At 35.9% G+C, this 13,037-nt stretch overlaps 1 protein-coding gene across 4 annotated transcripts in view; it reads right to left on the reverse strand.

The window, feature by feature from the left end:
- DCP1B (decapping mRNA 1B) overlaps positions 1–13,037 on the reverse strand; it is a 55,674-nt gene that overhangs the window by 22,785 nt on the left and 19,852 nt on the right. For all 4 annotated transcript variants that reach the window (XR_012044228.1, XM_072873792.1, XM_072873769.1 and 1 more), the window contains exons 4-5: positions 7,306–7,372; positions 4,977–5,112 (exon numbers count right to left, since the gene is read on the reverse strand). Coding sequence is in view for 3 of the 4 variants with exons in the window: in XM_072873792.1 (XP_072729893.1) it covers positions 4,977–5,112; positions 7,306–7,372 (203 nt within the window). In the remaining variant the exon portion in view is untranslated. The remainder of the gene's footprint in view (positions 1–4,976; positions 5,113–7,305; positions 7,373–13,037) is intronic.

Raw genomic sequence — 13,037 nt, forward strand, 5'->3', positions numbered from 1 at the left:
AAAAAAAAATAATCAAAGAAATAATTTTATTAGAATGTGGTACCTCACAGTGCAGTGCAAGTTTGATGACTAAAGATGTCCCAAAATTCAAATAAAGAGCTAAGTCCAAAGACTATTCGTGGTAAGCAAACCAGTTTTCTTTTAAAGCTAGTCCATGCTTATTTCCCTTCTCTATGATTCAAAGCCTGATTAATGGAAGCACTTGACAGAAATCTACACTTAACTGAAGTTTCAGTTTTGCTTTGCAATTCATATTTAAAATAGTTATGAATGGATTGAGATGAAAAATTGTAACAGAAAGAAGCCATGAAAAAAAAGTGTAGAAGACAAGCCTACAACACTAACATAACTATTAAAGCTTTTACACTAAGGAAAAGTTTCCTTTCCATTTACTAGCTCTGAGTTACATTTATTGATGCACTGCTCAAACAAATTGTTTTCTTAGGTTCTTCCAAGCTTACATGTTGTTATCCTTGAATTTGAGTAACTTAATTTATTTTTTTGTTTGCTTTCTACAAGCTTTATTTTATCATCATTTCCAGGCAGTTCATATGGACCCTCAACAATGTCCTAGTACAGCGCCTTCTGCAACCTTATCAACTTTTTTTTTTAATTTTAAATACACTAAGACAAATGACTGAATTATTCTTAAATCACTTTCCCCACCCAGTTTCTGACTGGTGACTTATGTTGTCTCTCATTCACTTAACGATAATTAGGCATCCTACCTAGTTAATTATCAGATGAAAGTTTTTTTCATAGTCCGAATAAGTGCTTCCTGTAGCCCCTATCTGATCTATACAAAAACAAGTGAAGATCATTTTCTTTTTTATATTGGGCAGATCCTAACCCGTTATGATACTACATAGACCAAAACCATACTTCAGTAAGATTAAATAGCTTTTCTTCTCCCAAACTGTTCTCTTTCTACAGGATGCTGCCTTTTCTTCAATATTCCTTCTTCTTAATGCTATTTTTCAGCATAGCTTTTTGGTCAAAAAACATATAAGCACTTATTTAAACTTTTTTCTTTAACACGATGGATAACATACTCTTGCATATTTCACAATGAGTTCTGCAGAATTTAAATAAATCCATTTGGCCCTTATTTCTCCAGAATATTTTAATAGGCTGACTTCTTCAGAAACCATGAGTACCTTAGATTCCACTATCATACTCTGCATGATCACAGAACTGAGCATATAAAACATGAGGTGAGAAGCAGTAGAGTTGAACAGAGTTATCACTATATGAGCATTTTTCAGACCAAATTCCTCAGCAAAATGAACAGCAGTATACACAAAGGCCTATAGAGAATGACATTGACCTGACTCGGTATCATTCCCATGATTTGATAACATGGCTAGTAGGCTGGTATCAAATATAGGGAAGTATGCTGAAGAGAAAAAAAGCCTGTGATGATTTCAAAGGAATCTGTAACTACTGGAGCTCAGAATATAAATGGGTAGCATGGCCTTGCTGATGAGTAAATTAGGAGCACCAGCATGACATTTTAAGCAACTGTCAGGTGGACAGGTAAAGAAGATATCAGATGCCATCATCATCAAACAGCAAAAAGCAGCATGGAAGAAATGTCACCATGCTCTTTAGTGATAGAACCAGAAGAGCACTCTTCAGCTATGACATCCAGCGATTACTACATCTTGCTTCACAGGTCTGTCCTTTAGTCATATGTCTTGTGTAAAGCTACGCTCCTACACAATACGCATAAGAAATCAAAAGGTTCTAAGATCAACTCAAAGAAATGCTAAGCAACATTGGAAAATAACCAGACATACGTGGTGAACATCAATTAAAAAGAACAAGACTACCACTTAGGATGTTTTAGGCAAGTTTGGTATAGTCAGAGACATCTGAGGCAAACAACTGCTCTGTGTTGTGAGATTTCATAGTTTACCTGTACAATATGAAGCTCAAGCTGAACAGCACATTGTCAAAGGAAACAACGGACAAGCATGGTACCTCAGTATTGCAGTTCTCCTGAAGCAAATACCATGTCACATCTCATTCTCATGCTCTGCAGCAAAAACCTGACTTTGAGACATGTGAGCTGCAAAGACCTACCAAGCATAAGGAGGAGATGCTAGAAGATCTGATACAAGGAGAGAAGGCCAGCCAATACCTGATGGAACTTAGAAGAGCTTTGAAGATAGATGGCTATGCTGAAAGTGATGAAGTTTTGAAGTTGTTGGAGCTCGAGTGCAGAGCTAAAAAGCCCTGGAAACTGGGGATTTCTACCTAGCTGATGTAAAGCAGCCACAAGATGACATTAATGAACAGTCACATGAAGGTGTACAAGGTGCTCTGCAGAAGAGAGGGGCTAAGGAGGACAAGAACTGTCTCAAAGAAGAGCAGTAGCAGAAAGGATTTCCAGTCAGAGCCCTGCTTAAATGAGACACAGAACCAATTCAGACTGTTTAAGAACAGTAGCGTAGACTCTGCATCATCCAGGCTGAGTATGGCACAGTGGTCTCACGAAAGCTAGGCCTTCTGGGTCCTACTATCAAGTCTTTCACAGAGTTAACAAATTAAAAGCTAAAGCACCTGAAAACTTAGAAACTATATTCCTGTTTGGGTAGGGCAATACCATTGGAACATTTTGTTGAAAGACAGTGAAGCAGCAGTCAAAGAACAGAAATAGAAGCCCAGAGGCCACACTTGCTCGCTACCAGAAATGATGTTCTTATCAAATGGTTGTGTGTAATGAAGTAATGAAGAAGGAAGCTTCAGTTATTTGGGGCACATCAACCAAAGGATGTCCACCTAATCTGACCTTTAATAGATCAAAGACGGTGTAGTAAATGGGTAGATGCTGTAGAAGAGCTGTCCAGCACAGAGCTAAAATCAGAGCTTGTCTTGTAGTACAAGACAAGGCACAGTGGTTAAAGAGAAAAACATTGTCATGCTTCGTTCCGTACCCTAGCAGCTCTTCAACTTTTTATCTCCCTAGCTATCATTATGAGGCCTGCTAATACCACTTCTTCCTACCAGAGATCAAGAAAAGGCAAGTGTGCATTAGAAGTACATTTTTTAAAAAATACTTCAGTGGTTTAGCAACTTAAAGTACCATTAATAAAAAGGGGAGGGAAGAGGCTATGTATTTTATTTTTCATGTAACCTCTAAATGTGTAACTTAACTACCCTTCAAAGTTAGTTACACTCTTAAAAAAAAATAAATTCATCCTAGGACTTAAAAATTGAGCAAAATTCCTTAGACGCTTTGAAAATTGATGTTCTTATTCTACAGCTCCCAACACTTTAAAATGCCCTCTTCTCCAAAACCACACAGAATTATAAAAGGAGAACAACATATTTCATAACTGATTTCAGCACATCAGCATTGTAAGTCACAAGACATACACTGGCAAGGATGTAGATGTCAAAGCAGCCAAAAAAGCATGACTGCTGTGAAATATCTTGACATTAAATACAAAAATGGTTGTCATTGCCTTTATTTATCAGACCCTTCCTAATTTTATATTACTAACAAAACAAGAAAAACCCCACATATCCATTTCTTAAGAGGTCAGATACTCCTAGTACTCATGTCCCAGATGAAGAGGAAGTTTTCATGTTATTTCCTTAGCAATCACTTAAATGCAGAAAGATTAAAGATGAAGTAAGAAGCAAATTTGAAAAAGATCTTATCTGCAGGAAAAAAATTCAAAACCCTATTATTTAAACATCAGATCTTCTAGAATTTCCTCTCCTTTGTCTTGATTTTCTGTGTGCTCATGTAGAAACGGAAGGTAACTTTTTAAAAGTTTTATTACCTCCTTCTCATAGAATCTGAAGATAGCCTAATATTTTCCAGTTTTCCATTTACTGTATTTTTAAGGTTATTTCATGAAAACTGCTTAAATATTTAATAATATCTCAAAATCACACTCTTTTATGCCAAGACTAGATACTGATTCAGTATTAAAACATAGAAAAGATACTAAGATTTGGAGGTGTTTGTCCACTATAACATATTAAATCCCTATTACAGAAAATACCAAGGTCCTAAGCTTCAAAAGAAGCTATACCACAACAAAAAGGGCTACATTTCACCATAACTCAAATAGTTTGCTATTATCTTTCTGAGGATCTTATTAGTAGCCACATTTCAGAAAAATAACTTTTTCTCTCTTTAAATTGCTTATGTTTAAGATATATATATTTCTAGACTCAGAACACTTATGAGCTTTATTATTGCATGACAACACATATGAAATACAGGAAACAGCAGTAGGAACCTGCAGGCTCTGTAACAGTGTGCAGCGTATAGCTGAATAGTTAAAATTATTAGATTTTTATTCCCCAAAGTAAAATGTTTTTGATTGCTCAATAATACAGAACATTATTAGACCATTAGTTACTTCTTTATTTAGAACCCTCAGAAGACCAAAGCAGTGCATGGGCTGAAATCATACTACATTTCAACCTTTTCATTTCCTTCCATTAGTGTTTGAAAGTAGCTAACAACCACAATTAAAAGCAGTAACTTCACTGTTAAAGGTCTTCTCTGAAGGAAGTTATTTGTACAAACCACAGAAACTATTAGCAGGTTCGAATACTCCACCCAGAAAGAGGACACAACTTCTAGGTGCTACTCAATAAGCAATAAGCACAGGAGCTCTAAGGGTCAAAATGAAAGCCAATTTATACCTGTTCTTACCTCCTAGCATTCAAAATATAATCAATCATATACATGTTCTCCTTTCCAAAGTTTTCATTGATGGCATTCATATCTTTTGAATCTTTAGCAAATTCTGACAAAACTTTTCTACCAGCCACTTCTACACAAAATGAGAGAGCACACTGTCCAAAATCAGTTTCACTGAGTAAAACTATCTAAAAACAAAACAAAACCAAAGCAAACCTTTTATGTTTTAAAATGTAAAGTGTGAGCAAGTTGGCATCACAGTATCACCAAAAAGAAATGTCCTCTTTTTATAGACAGCAAGTCTCACCTTGGTATACTCATCTTTGGCCTTGGTAAGCATCCGTAAGATATCCACTTCTTTGTTATTAGCAGAATTCATGATCATCGGGGACACTCCTGTTCCCGTGCCCTGCTGTGCTTTGAATTGTTCCTGCTGAGTTAGGCTGAAAGTTGGAGGTGAGAGGAGAATACACAAGACAAAACACAGATAAAATATAAAAGTTATCCACAACTACTTTACAATAATTAATCAAAACTCAAATATTTTCTTCTTCCCCCATCTACATTACAACATGTGTAAAAAAATCTCTATTAAAAGATCTATATTAAAACATAATTTGACCAGGCGTGAGATTCATTTTCTCCAATCTTGAATACACTAGGCTATAGACTAAAATTTCCGGAACTCAGTCACTATTTCTATACGCAGAAGGAGCAGGGAATTTATAGTGTTATTCAGTTCTGCTAGTGGTGGAGGATGGCAAACACACACAAATCAGTCATTAACTACTAGCAAATGACCAATTTCCTGCCCCAGCTGTTTTATTATTATTGTAGAATGCTGAGAATTAAAACACACAGCCAATTGGCTGAGCAACAGGGTATTTTTTTATCTATATGCAACACTGCTATTATAAACCACTACACGTGGTTTACAATTGCATGAATCCTCTGAAAACTAGTTTTTATTGTAGTAAATTACCAGTTTGAGAGTACCTAATCACCACCAACTGAAACTTGAGCTAGTTAACTAAAATTAGCTGTCAAAAACCTGGGTTTCCTAGGGTTTATTTCTTATTTCTGTAAATTCATCCCCATCAATTATTTCTTGGGTCACAACTGACTCATTTTAGAGCTGTAGGATATACAGCAAAACCAACAAAAAACCCTAAACAAACCCCCACCATTGTCACAGTCTGTGTTTCACAATGTTTTGTCACTGCAAAATGAAAAGCAGCAGGTATTACTTTAAAAAGAGATATAGAAGAAACATGACTACCTTCCCATCCAGTATTTTATAACAAACCCTATCTGGAACATAGTGGTAGAAGAGTTAAAGCACTTCGCTATGGATCGAGATGTGCAAGGATGAGGCTTGTTTGGACTTGTACTGCAGGGCACATAAATGCGCTTTTGGGCACTTGGTAACTTTGGCAATCAAAATTGATGTCACTTCCTCAGCATGCTTCTGGCTACAGAAGCTGTTAAGACTGGGACAGATTACCTGAAAAGGAGAGATTCACAGGACTGACAGTGCCTTTGCATTGCACTGTTAGTACCTAATGCTGTCACAGCTTGACTGTATCCGCCTCCCATGGCTTTTCTTGGGATGACAAAAACCTGGTTCTAAGTCATCCCTCCTTCTGTCCCTTAAAAGAATCGTGACACAATTATACATCCAACTCTATATACTGCAGACAACTGGCGTATCCAATCTCTGCCCGTTCCTATCAGGCCCCTTTACTATATCCTCCACATTATACCTGTAAAAAAATTTAGATGGCATATGTCGATAAAAATCTGTAAGACTTCAGCTCATTCCTCCTCCAAACAAACATGAAAACCTGCAGAATATAGTCATAAGAAAGGGATCATTAACAAGCCCATCATTAGGCCAACTAGAAGAATGAGCCCTGTCCACCCTGTACATGTGAAGAAAACAGTGACAGTGAAAAAACTATCCATGCTATCCACATGGACAGCTTATTAAAATACAGCTGAGAATACAGTTCTGTTTGAAATTTCAATCTCCAACTTGATTGCAAAATTAAAGATTGTATAACATGTATAAAATAATATTACTATGTACATAAAAGTAATTAATTCAAAGCTAATTAAAGTCTTGCCTTATATTCCAAAAACAAAGTGAGTTTTGTACATATTGCTAAGAAATGAGGAAGAAGGAATTCGGCCATGATGTAGAAACAGGATAAAAACCACATAAATTGTATTATGATAGTATGCTTTCATGATAGCCTGCACTTATATTGATCGGGGGGGGGAGGTAACAGCAACATTAAAAAAGAAAATCTCCCCAAACTGAAAAATATATTAAAACCCCAAAGAATACAATTCTTCAAAACAGATCTCTGAGTCATCAGGAAATAAATCAGATGAATTGTTACACTCTGATGTAGCTGGAAAGCTGCGCAGAAAATTATGAAAAAGTATTGCAATACAGTGACTTATTTCTGATTATACAAAATGCAGGTATGGGACAATTTTACTTGCAACAAAATCTATAAAAATAGGTTTAAAGTAGAAAGGTATGACCATCCTAGTAATATAATGTGCATGTATGTACAGAAATACATACATAAAAAAAGCACAAAAAGTCTTGTTTACCCATCACTTACTTTTTCATGAGCTCTGCAATTCTTTGGCATTCTTCCTTATCATAAAACCAAATCCCATATATGGACACTGTAAATGCACATCAAACACAAACTATGAGCATCTTCTCAAACAGCAATTCTACCTGGTAGATATTTAAAAGTGACCTGTAAAGGAATTTTTAAATTTATTTGTCTTATGTTTTCCCCATCTAGAAACATAAAAACAACACCTCAGATCCTCCAGAATCAAAAAAGATCAAAGGCATATCTCTAAGGATGTAAATTACAAGCTCTTGAACCTTCAATAAAGGCAGAGGTATTTGATCCTTTTCTTCAGAACACTAAACCAGAGGGTTTTTTTCTTTAAAACCTTTTCCTCTGACAATTTTTTCAGTTGTCATATCATATCCATTAGACTCCAGTGGCTAGTGTACTGCAGGTAGTGTTGCACGCATACATAAGCAGGCAAGATTTGTTTAGTTTTCAACAACCTTCAGGCCTATCTTATATATCATCAAAGTTGTTAGAGTAGTACTAATGCACCTCTGCCTCCCTGCAGATTTCCTATAATGTTGCCCATTCTTTTTACCACCATAGTAGTAATTACCTGTAGCCAACCCCAGGATTAGAAAATCTCCATCTACATTCAGACCTCCACTAACTTAACTGCTGGCAGCTTTGCACAGCAACAACAGATTTAAATTTAGTAGTAGTTCAAGATTCTCGAATGTACACACCACTAATGAAACTATCGTGATGGTAATAAGCCATAATGGAACTGTAGTTAGTTCAGCTTCTACCATAATAAACAGGGAGCTTTTTCCACTCACGACCATATTATATAGCTCTTGTAAGATACCCTGGAAATAAATCTACACCACTGTCTCAAAATAATCTCTTCACATTTGTCAGGGTAACTGTCCTAGTTTTAACCTCAGGCACAAATTTGCTGTGAGAAGAGGAAGGGAGCACTTAAAGGGTTAACACAGATCTTCCCCTCTCTATCACCGCAATCTTGTGTAACATCCACGTTCCCTTTACATGATATGGTACCAAACAGGTAGCCACTGTGTTTCTTCCCCCTTCCCCTTCCTACCATACTGCAGGCAAGAGTTTTCCCTTAATCTTACTAAGAAATGGCAATTCCTAACATGTCTCTTCAAACATAATAGGGGCTAGATTTTATATGAAAGGGGCATAAATGGATTGAGTACCTGTTTAAAAACAATTGCAACACTGACCCTGGTCATGTAATATTTCCTTATATTAGCTGAATCCAAAAGCAATCACTTCTTTAATTCCACAGAACCAAAACTGTGGCATATGAAGTATAAGTTGGCTTTGTTAATGTTTGGAAAGAAAACGAATGTGCAGCTGTTTGTAAGACACAAGTGTAATACTTATCTCCATTCCCCCTCAGATTTTCAGCCATGTGTTGTCTTTTACATAGCTAAAAATGGTTCAACTGTTTAATACAGCATACTGGTGAAAAGCCTAAAAACACCCACAAACCAACAGCCATCCTGTAGACATACAATAAATAACTTTAAAAAGATGTACAGTCCTTTTTATGATTAACTTTTGAAAAATGTGATGATGATTTCTATTATTCACCTAAAAAAGGCAAGTATCGTAATATGTGCCAGTGGTTCTACAAATATGCAACATAAGAGCTGATATGAACTGCACAAATAATCTCCTTTTTGTAACATGGATATTAATATTAAAAGTATGCATTTAAAATAGACATTAATATTTTAACACATTCCAGTAAGTATCCAATAATAAACTGCAAACCTGTAGAAAAGCATCTGAACAATTCGTAAGGTTCCAAAATACTGACCTATTATGCAAAACTACACATCCTTCTGACGAAACACATTTGAAAACTTGTTGTTGTCCATATTACAATGTAGCAAGCAGACTAAAAACCCCAGACAAGTCAAATTTGTTTTAATCAAGATTCCTCTTTGTTATAAAAGAATATCCAATGCAGAAGGGTATTGATGAAACTTTGTCCATCTGCTCCATCCTCAATTTTTTTTTATGTCTGCCACAGCTGGTGGCATCACCAATATGCAAGACAGGTTGAACAGCTTCACCTTTTGGCCAATTGATCAAACATGTCATAGGCTATTTATGAATATCTGATAAATCTGAAAGCTGACAGTCCCATGGAAATACTGCAGTGCTTCTGGCCATTGAAAGACTGGAATCAACAGCAGAAGCAAGCTAGTTTACCTCAACGCAGTGACAAACACAAGTAAACTGTCTGATTACCAGTATAAAAGACCAATTCAGATTTTACAGAACTACAACTAGTATTTTGAAATACAATTCAAATGCACACCCATTTCAGATCACAGAATAAGGACACTAATCATTGTCTGTCCCACCAGACCAAACCACCACCCCAACAATATATCTCATCTTAACTGAAGCTTTAAGTCAGGATATTGCACATCCAGAGACCTTCAGCCTAGATGTTAGCCAAGCTTCAAACCCACACACACACACTTACTTTCTTACCTCAGTCAAATGGTACTTTCAACCCAGACTAGGAAGCACAGCTGAAAGCAAGCTGAGACCAAAACCCAACATCCTCTGAGCTTACAGCTCACCCATTCAGTAATGAAATCTTTCAGAAGTGGACAGTCCTCCTCTTCTTCCTTCCACACTTCTCCCATCTGTCCAGAACAGATGAACACTTCAGAAATACACTGAGAAATAATCACACAGCCACTCCATTTGTTGCGGCACAATGTACTCTGAGGTCTTTCATGCATGGGAGAACGATGTACCAGTGAGAAAGCAATAGCTTGGTGGAAAACCTGAGATGCCAGGTATCCAAAGTACACTAACGTATGCTTTCATATTGGATGCTCATCACCTGGAGTAACCATGGTGTAAATTCATACCACAGTAGTATATTCTGCTATAATCTACATTTAAGGAAACAAAAATGTAAATAATAGTAGTAAAAATGTGTATCAACAGCCATCTTCTTGATTAATGATGAACACAAAATGGCAATTTTTTTTTTTCTATGTGTATGACAACACATAAAAACCTAGGACCAGCAAAAGAACCCAAGATGATTACAAACTGTAACTGTCAAGCTAGGAACCTGGCACGCTCTCCACTAATAAAAACTAAATACACATACAATACAAATTTCACTACAAGCTTTCTACCAGCATGAAAACACTGCATGTCTTATCAGGATTAAATCTAAACAGATTACTTTTATCTGCCCTCCATCACTATCAGACTGTTTGACAAAAAGGAAATCCTCATCTAAGTATCATCTGTAGGGTGGTAATTTCACTAAAATGTTCACATGTTAAAAATGAATCATTAAACAGCAGAGGCACAACTGAATCACTAGACAGCAGATACACAAAGCAAATTCTTCTACTGCAGCACAAAAGAGGAAATATTAAGTCACTTTTAGGCCCAGCTTCAGCTATAAAGTTATCCAAGAAGAGATTATTGTAAAAAACAGAAAACGAAAAAAACAAATCGAAGTCAAATATCTTCTGCTAACCAAGCAAGCCGGTTACATTAAAAGTAGCTAACACAAGCCCAATAAGGAGAGCTAGTTTTATACTGACAAAACGGTACATATCTATTCATCCACTTTCAACAGTTCCGAAGTAATTTCCTAAAAGAAATGAGATTTAGTAATAAATTGATCATGTTAAAGAAAACAAAAAGGGCACCAAAGTTATGATGTTGTTAACAAGATTACACAAAACTAGAAGGATATAATGCAGCTATCAAATCAACAAGATACAATTAATATCGAACGGGAATAAGCTAAATAAATTACTTAAATCATCTAATTGAAATTATTAAATATTAAGAGATACCAGTCTTTAGAATTTGAAAAAGGTAGGTTACTCATAAATCAAAACTGGGAAATTTTAACAAAATCTGTGAAGCTCATTTAATATAGCTCAGTGACTGAATTTCAGGAAGTATATTATTTAATTTTTAAGTCACAACTTCAGAGCCAATTCTACAGCTTCTGCCTTACAATTTTCATTTTTTGGCTATGGATTTCTCCTGTCCTCACAAACACTACAGCACTCGATACTATTTATAAGCAGAAGCTGACAGCTGCTATCTACCAGAATTATAGATGACAATTTCTAACCTCTCAAAATCTGAAACATTTATTTATTTATTATAATGATGAAGACTTTCTTATCAACTTTCATAATTCATGCTAAGTATCCTATTAAAAAGGAAGGCATTTTCTCTAGGATTATTTATTTTACTCTTTATTTACCTAGCTTCAACTTCCAGCTATTAGATTTTTGTCTTCTGAATAGATGTTTCTGTTACCAAAGTTTTGGCTTCACTGTGCCTGCAACACATTACTTTTAAGCTATTGCTCCACAAACTGCATACAGTATTTAAGCTTGGTAAAAATAAATACAGAAATATCATAACTACTGACTAGACACTCCCCTGTACCTAGAAACTGTTTTACCCTTGCTGGTATGAAAAATAAATAAAATGATTCTTCAACTTTCATTTTTTATTCTTGATATGATGCTTCTTAAGGTACTTTACTGCCTACGTATGGCCTAAACTCTTGCTCCTGAATACGTAAATCCATACTGGGCTATATTAAAATGCAGTTTCTCTACGCACATCTTACAAGGTAGCCAGACTCCATTATGTTGGTCATCTTTTCTCTTTGCTATCTACCACTCCTGTAATATCTCACTATTCAGCCAACTATCAATGCTTGCATTTCTTTTTCTAGTACTTTTTAGAATACTGCAGCCTCCATTTTGCAGAACCTACTGAAAAAGAACCAAAGTAGGTTATATTCACAATAATAATTTTTAATCTATGAGTTCTTAACTTAAAACACAAATTAAAGCATGCCATGTTAATTTTGTGCTCTTCTACTCCAATGCAAATGTGATCCCTTTGCCCATGATACCATCTTTACAATTACGATACAAGCATACGATGTTCCTTCCACTTTGCTCAGGCTCAAGTCGTGAAGGAGACTTGCCTGTTGAAGCTCTACATCCTGCTCTGCAGCATAAAGCAAGAGAGGACTGCAACAAAGGAAAGAAGATATAAAAAATCTGCAGCTAAGGCAGCTGCATGCTATCTTGGAAAGCTGAATTCCATCTCTGACGTTGCCCCAGAGATATTATGCAATGATACGTAAGTTGTGAAATGTACTCTTAAGTGGCTGTCACTGACTGTGTATGTTTCATTTTCCGGTGTTTGATTTGAAGTCCTAGACCTGGTATAAGATTTGAGTGCATGACCTGCAAAAACACCAGCTACTTATAATCACAACTGAAGTCTGTAAGAAGTGTTTTTGAACATATGGATGATAAATATATTGGAAAAATTAGGCCCGAGTAATTTAAAGTCAGACACCCTGCATTTAATTGATCTCTGTAATTGTAACTACTCTGCCCTAGGATCCCAATTTGTAAAATAGGGAGGAATAATACTTCTAATCTGAGCAAGGTACAACAGTGCAGCTTATTTACAGGTTACCAGCTATTATACTGATTAGTATCACAGAAAACAACAACAAGAAAAAAGCAATTAATAGTTCTGTCCCTAGTGCAGAACTTCAGCAGTATATAACAGTCAAAGCAAGTGGCCCACGTACCAGTAATGAGGAAAAACCAGAATACTGAGTAGATGCTTTTTATGTGAACTACATTCAGACTATTTGATAACTGAAGCAAAGTCCTTATTGCAAAAGA

The sequence above is a fragment of the Ciconia boyciana genome, chromosome 1, assembly GCF_034638445.1.
Source record: "Ciconia boyciana chromosome 1, ASM3463844v1, whole genome shotgun sequence".
Classification (NCBI taxonomy): domain Eukaryota; kingdom Metazoa; phylum Chordata; class Aves; order Ciconiiformes; family Ciconiidae; genus Ciconia; species Ciconia boyciana.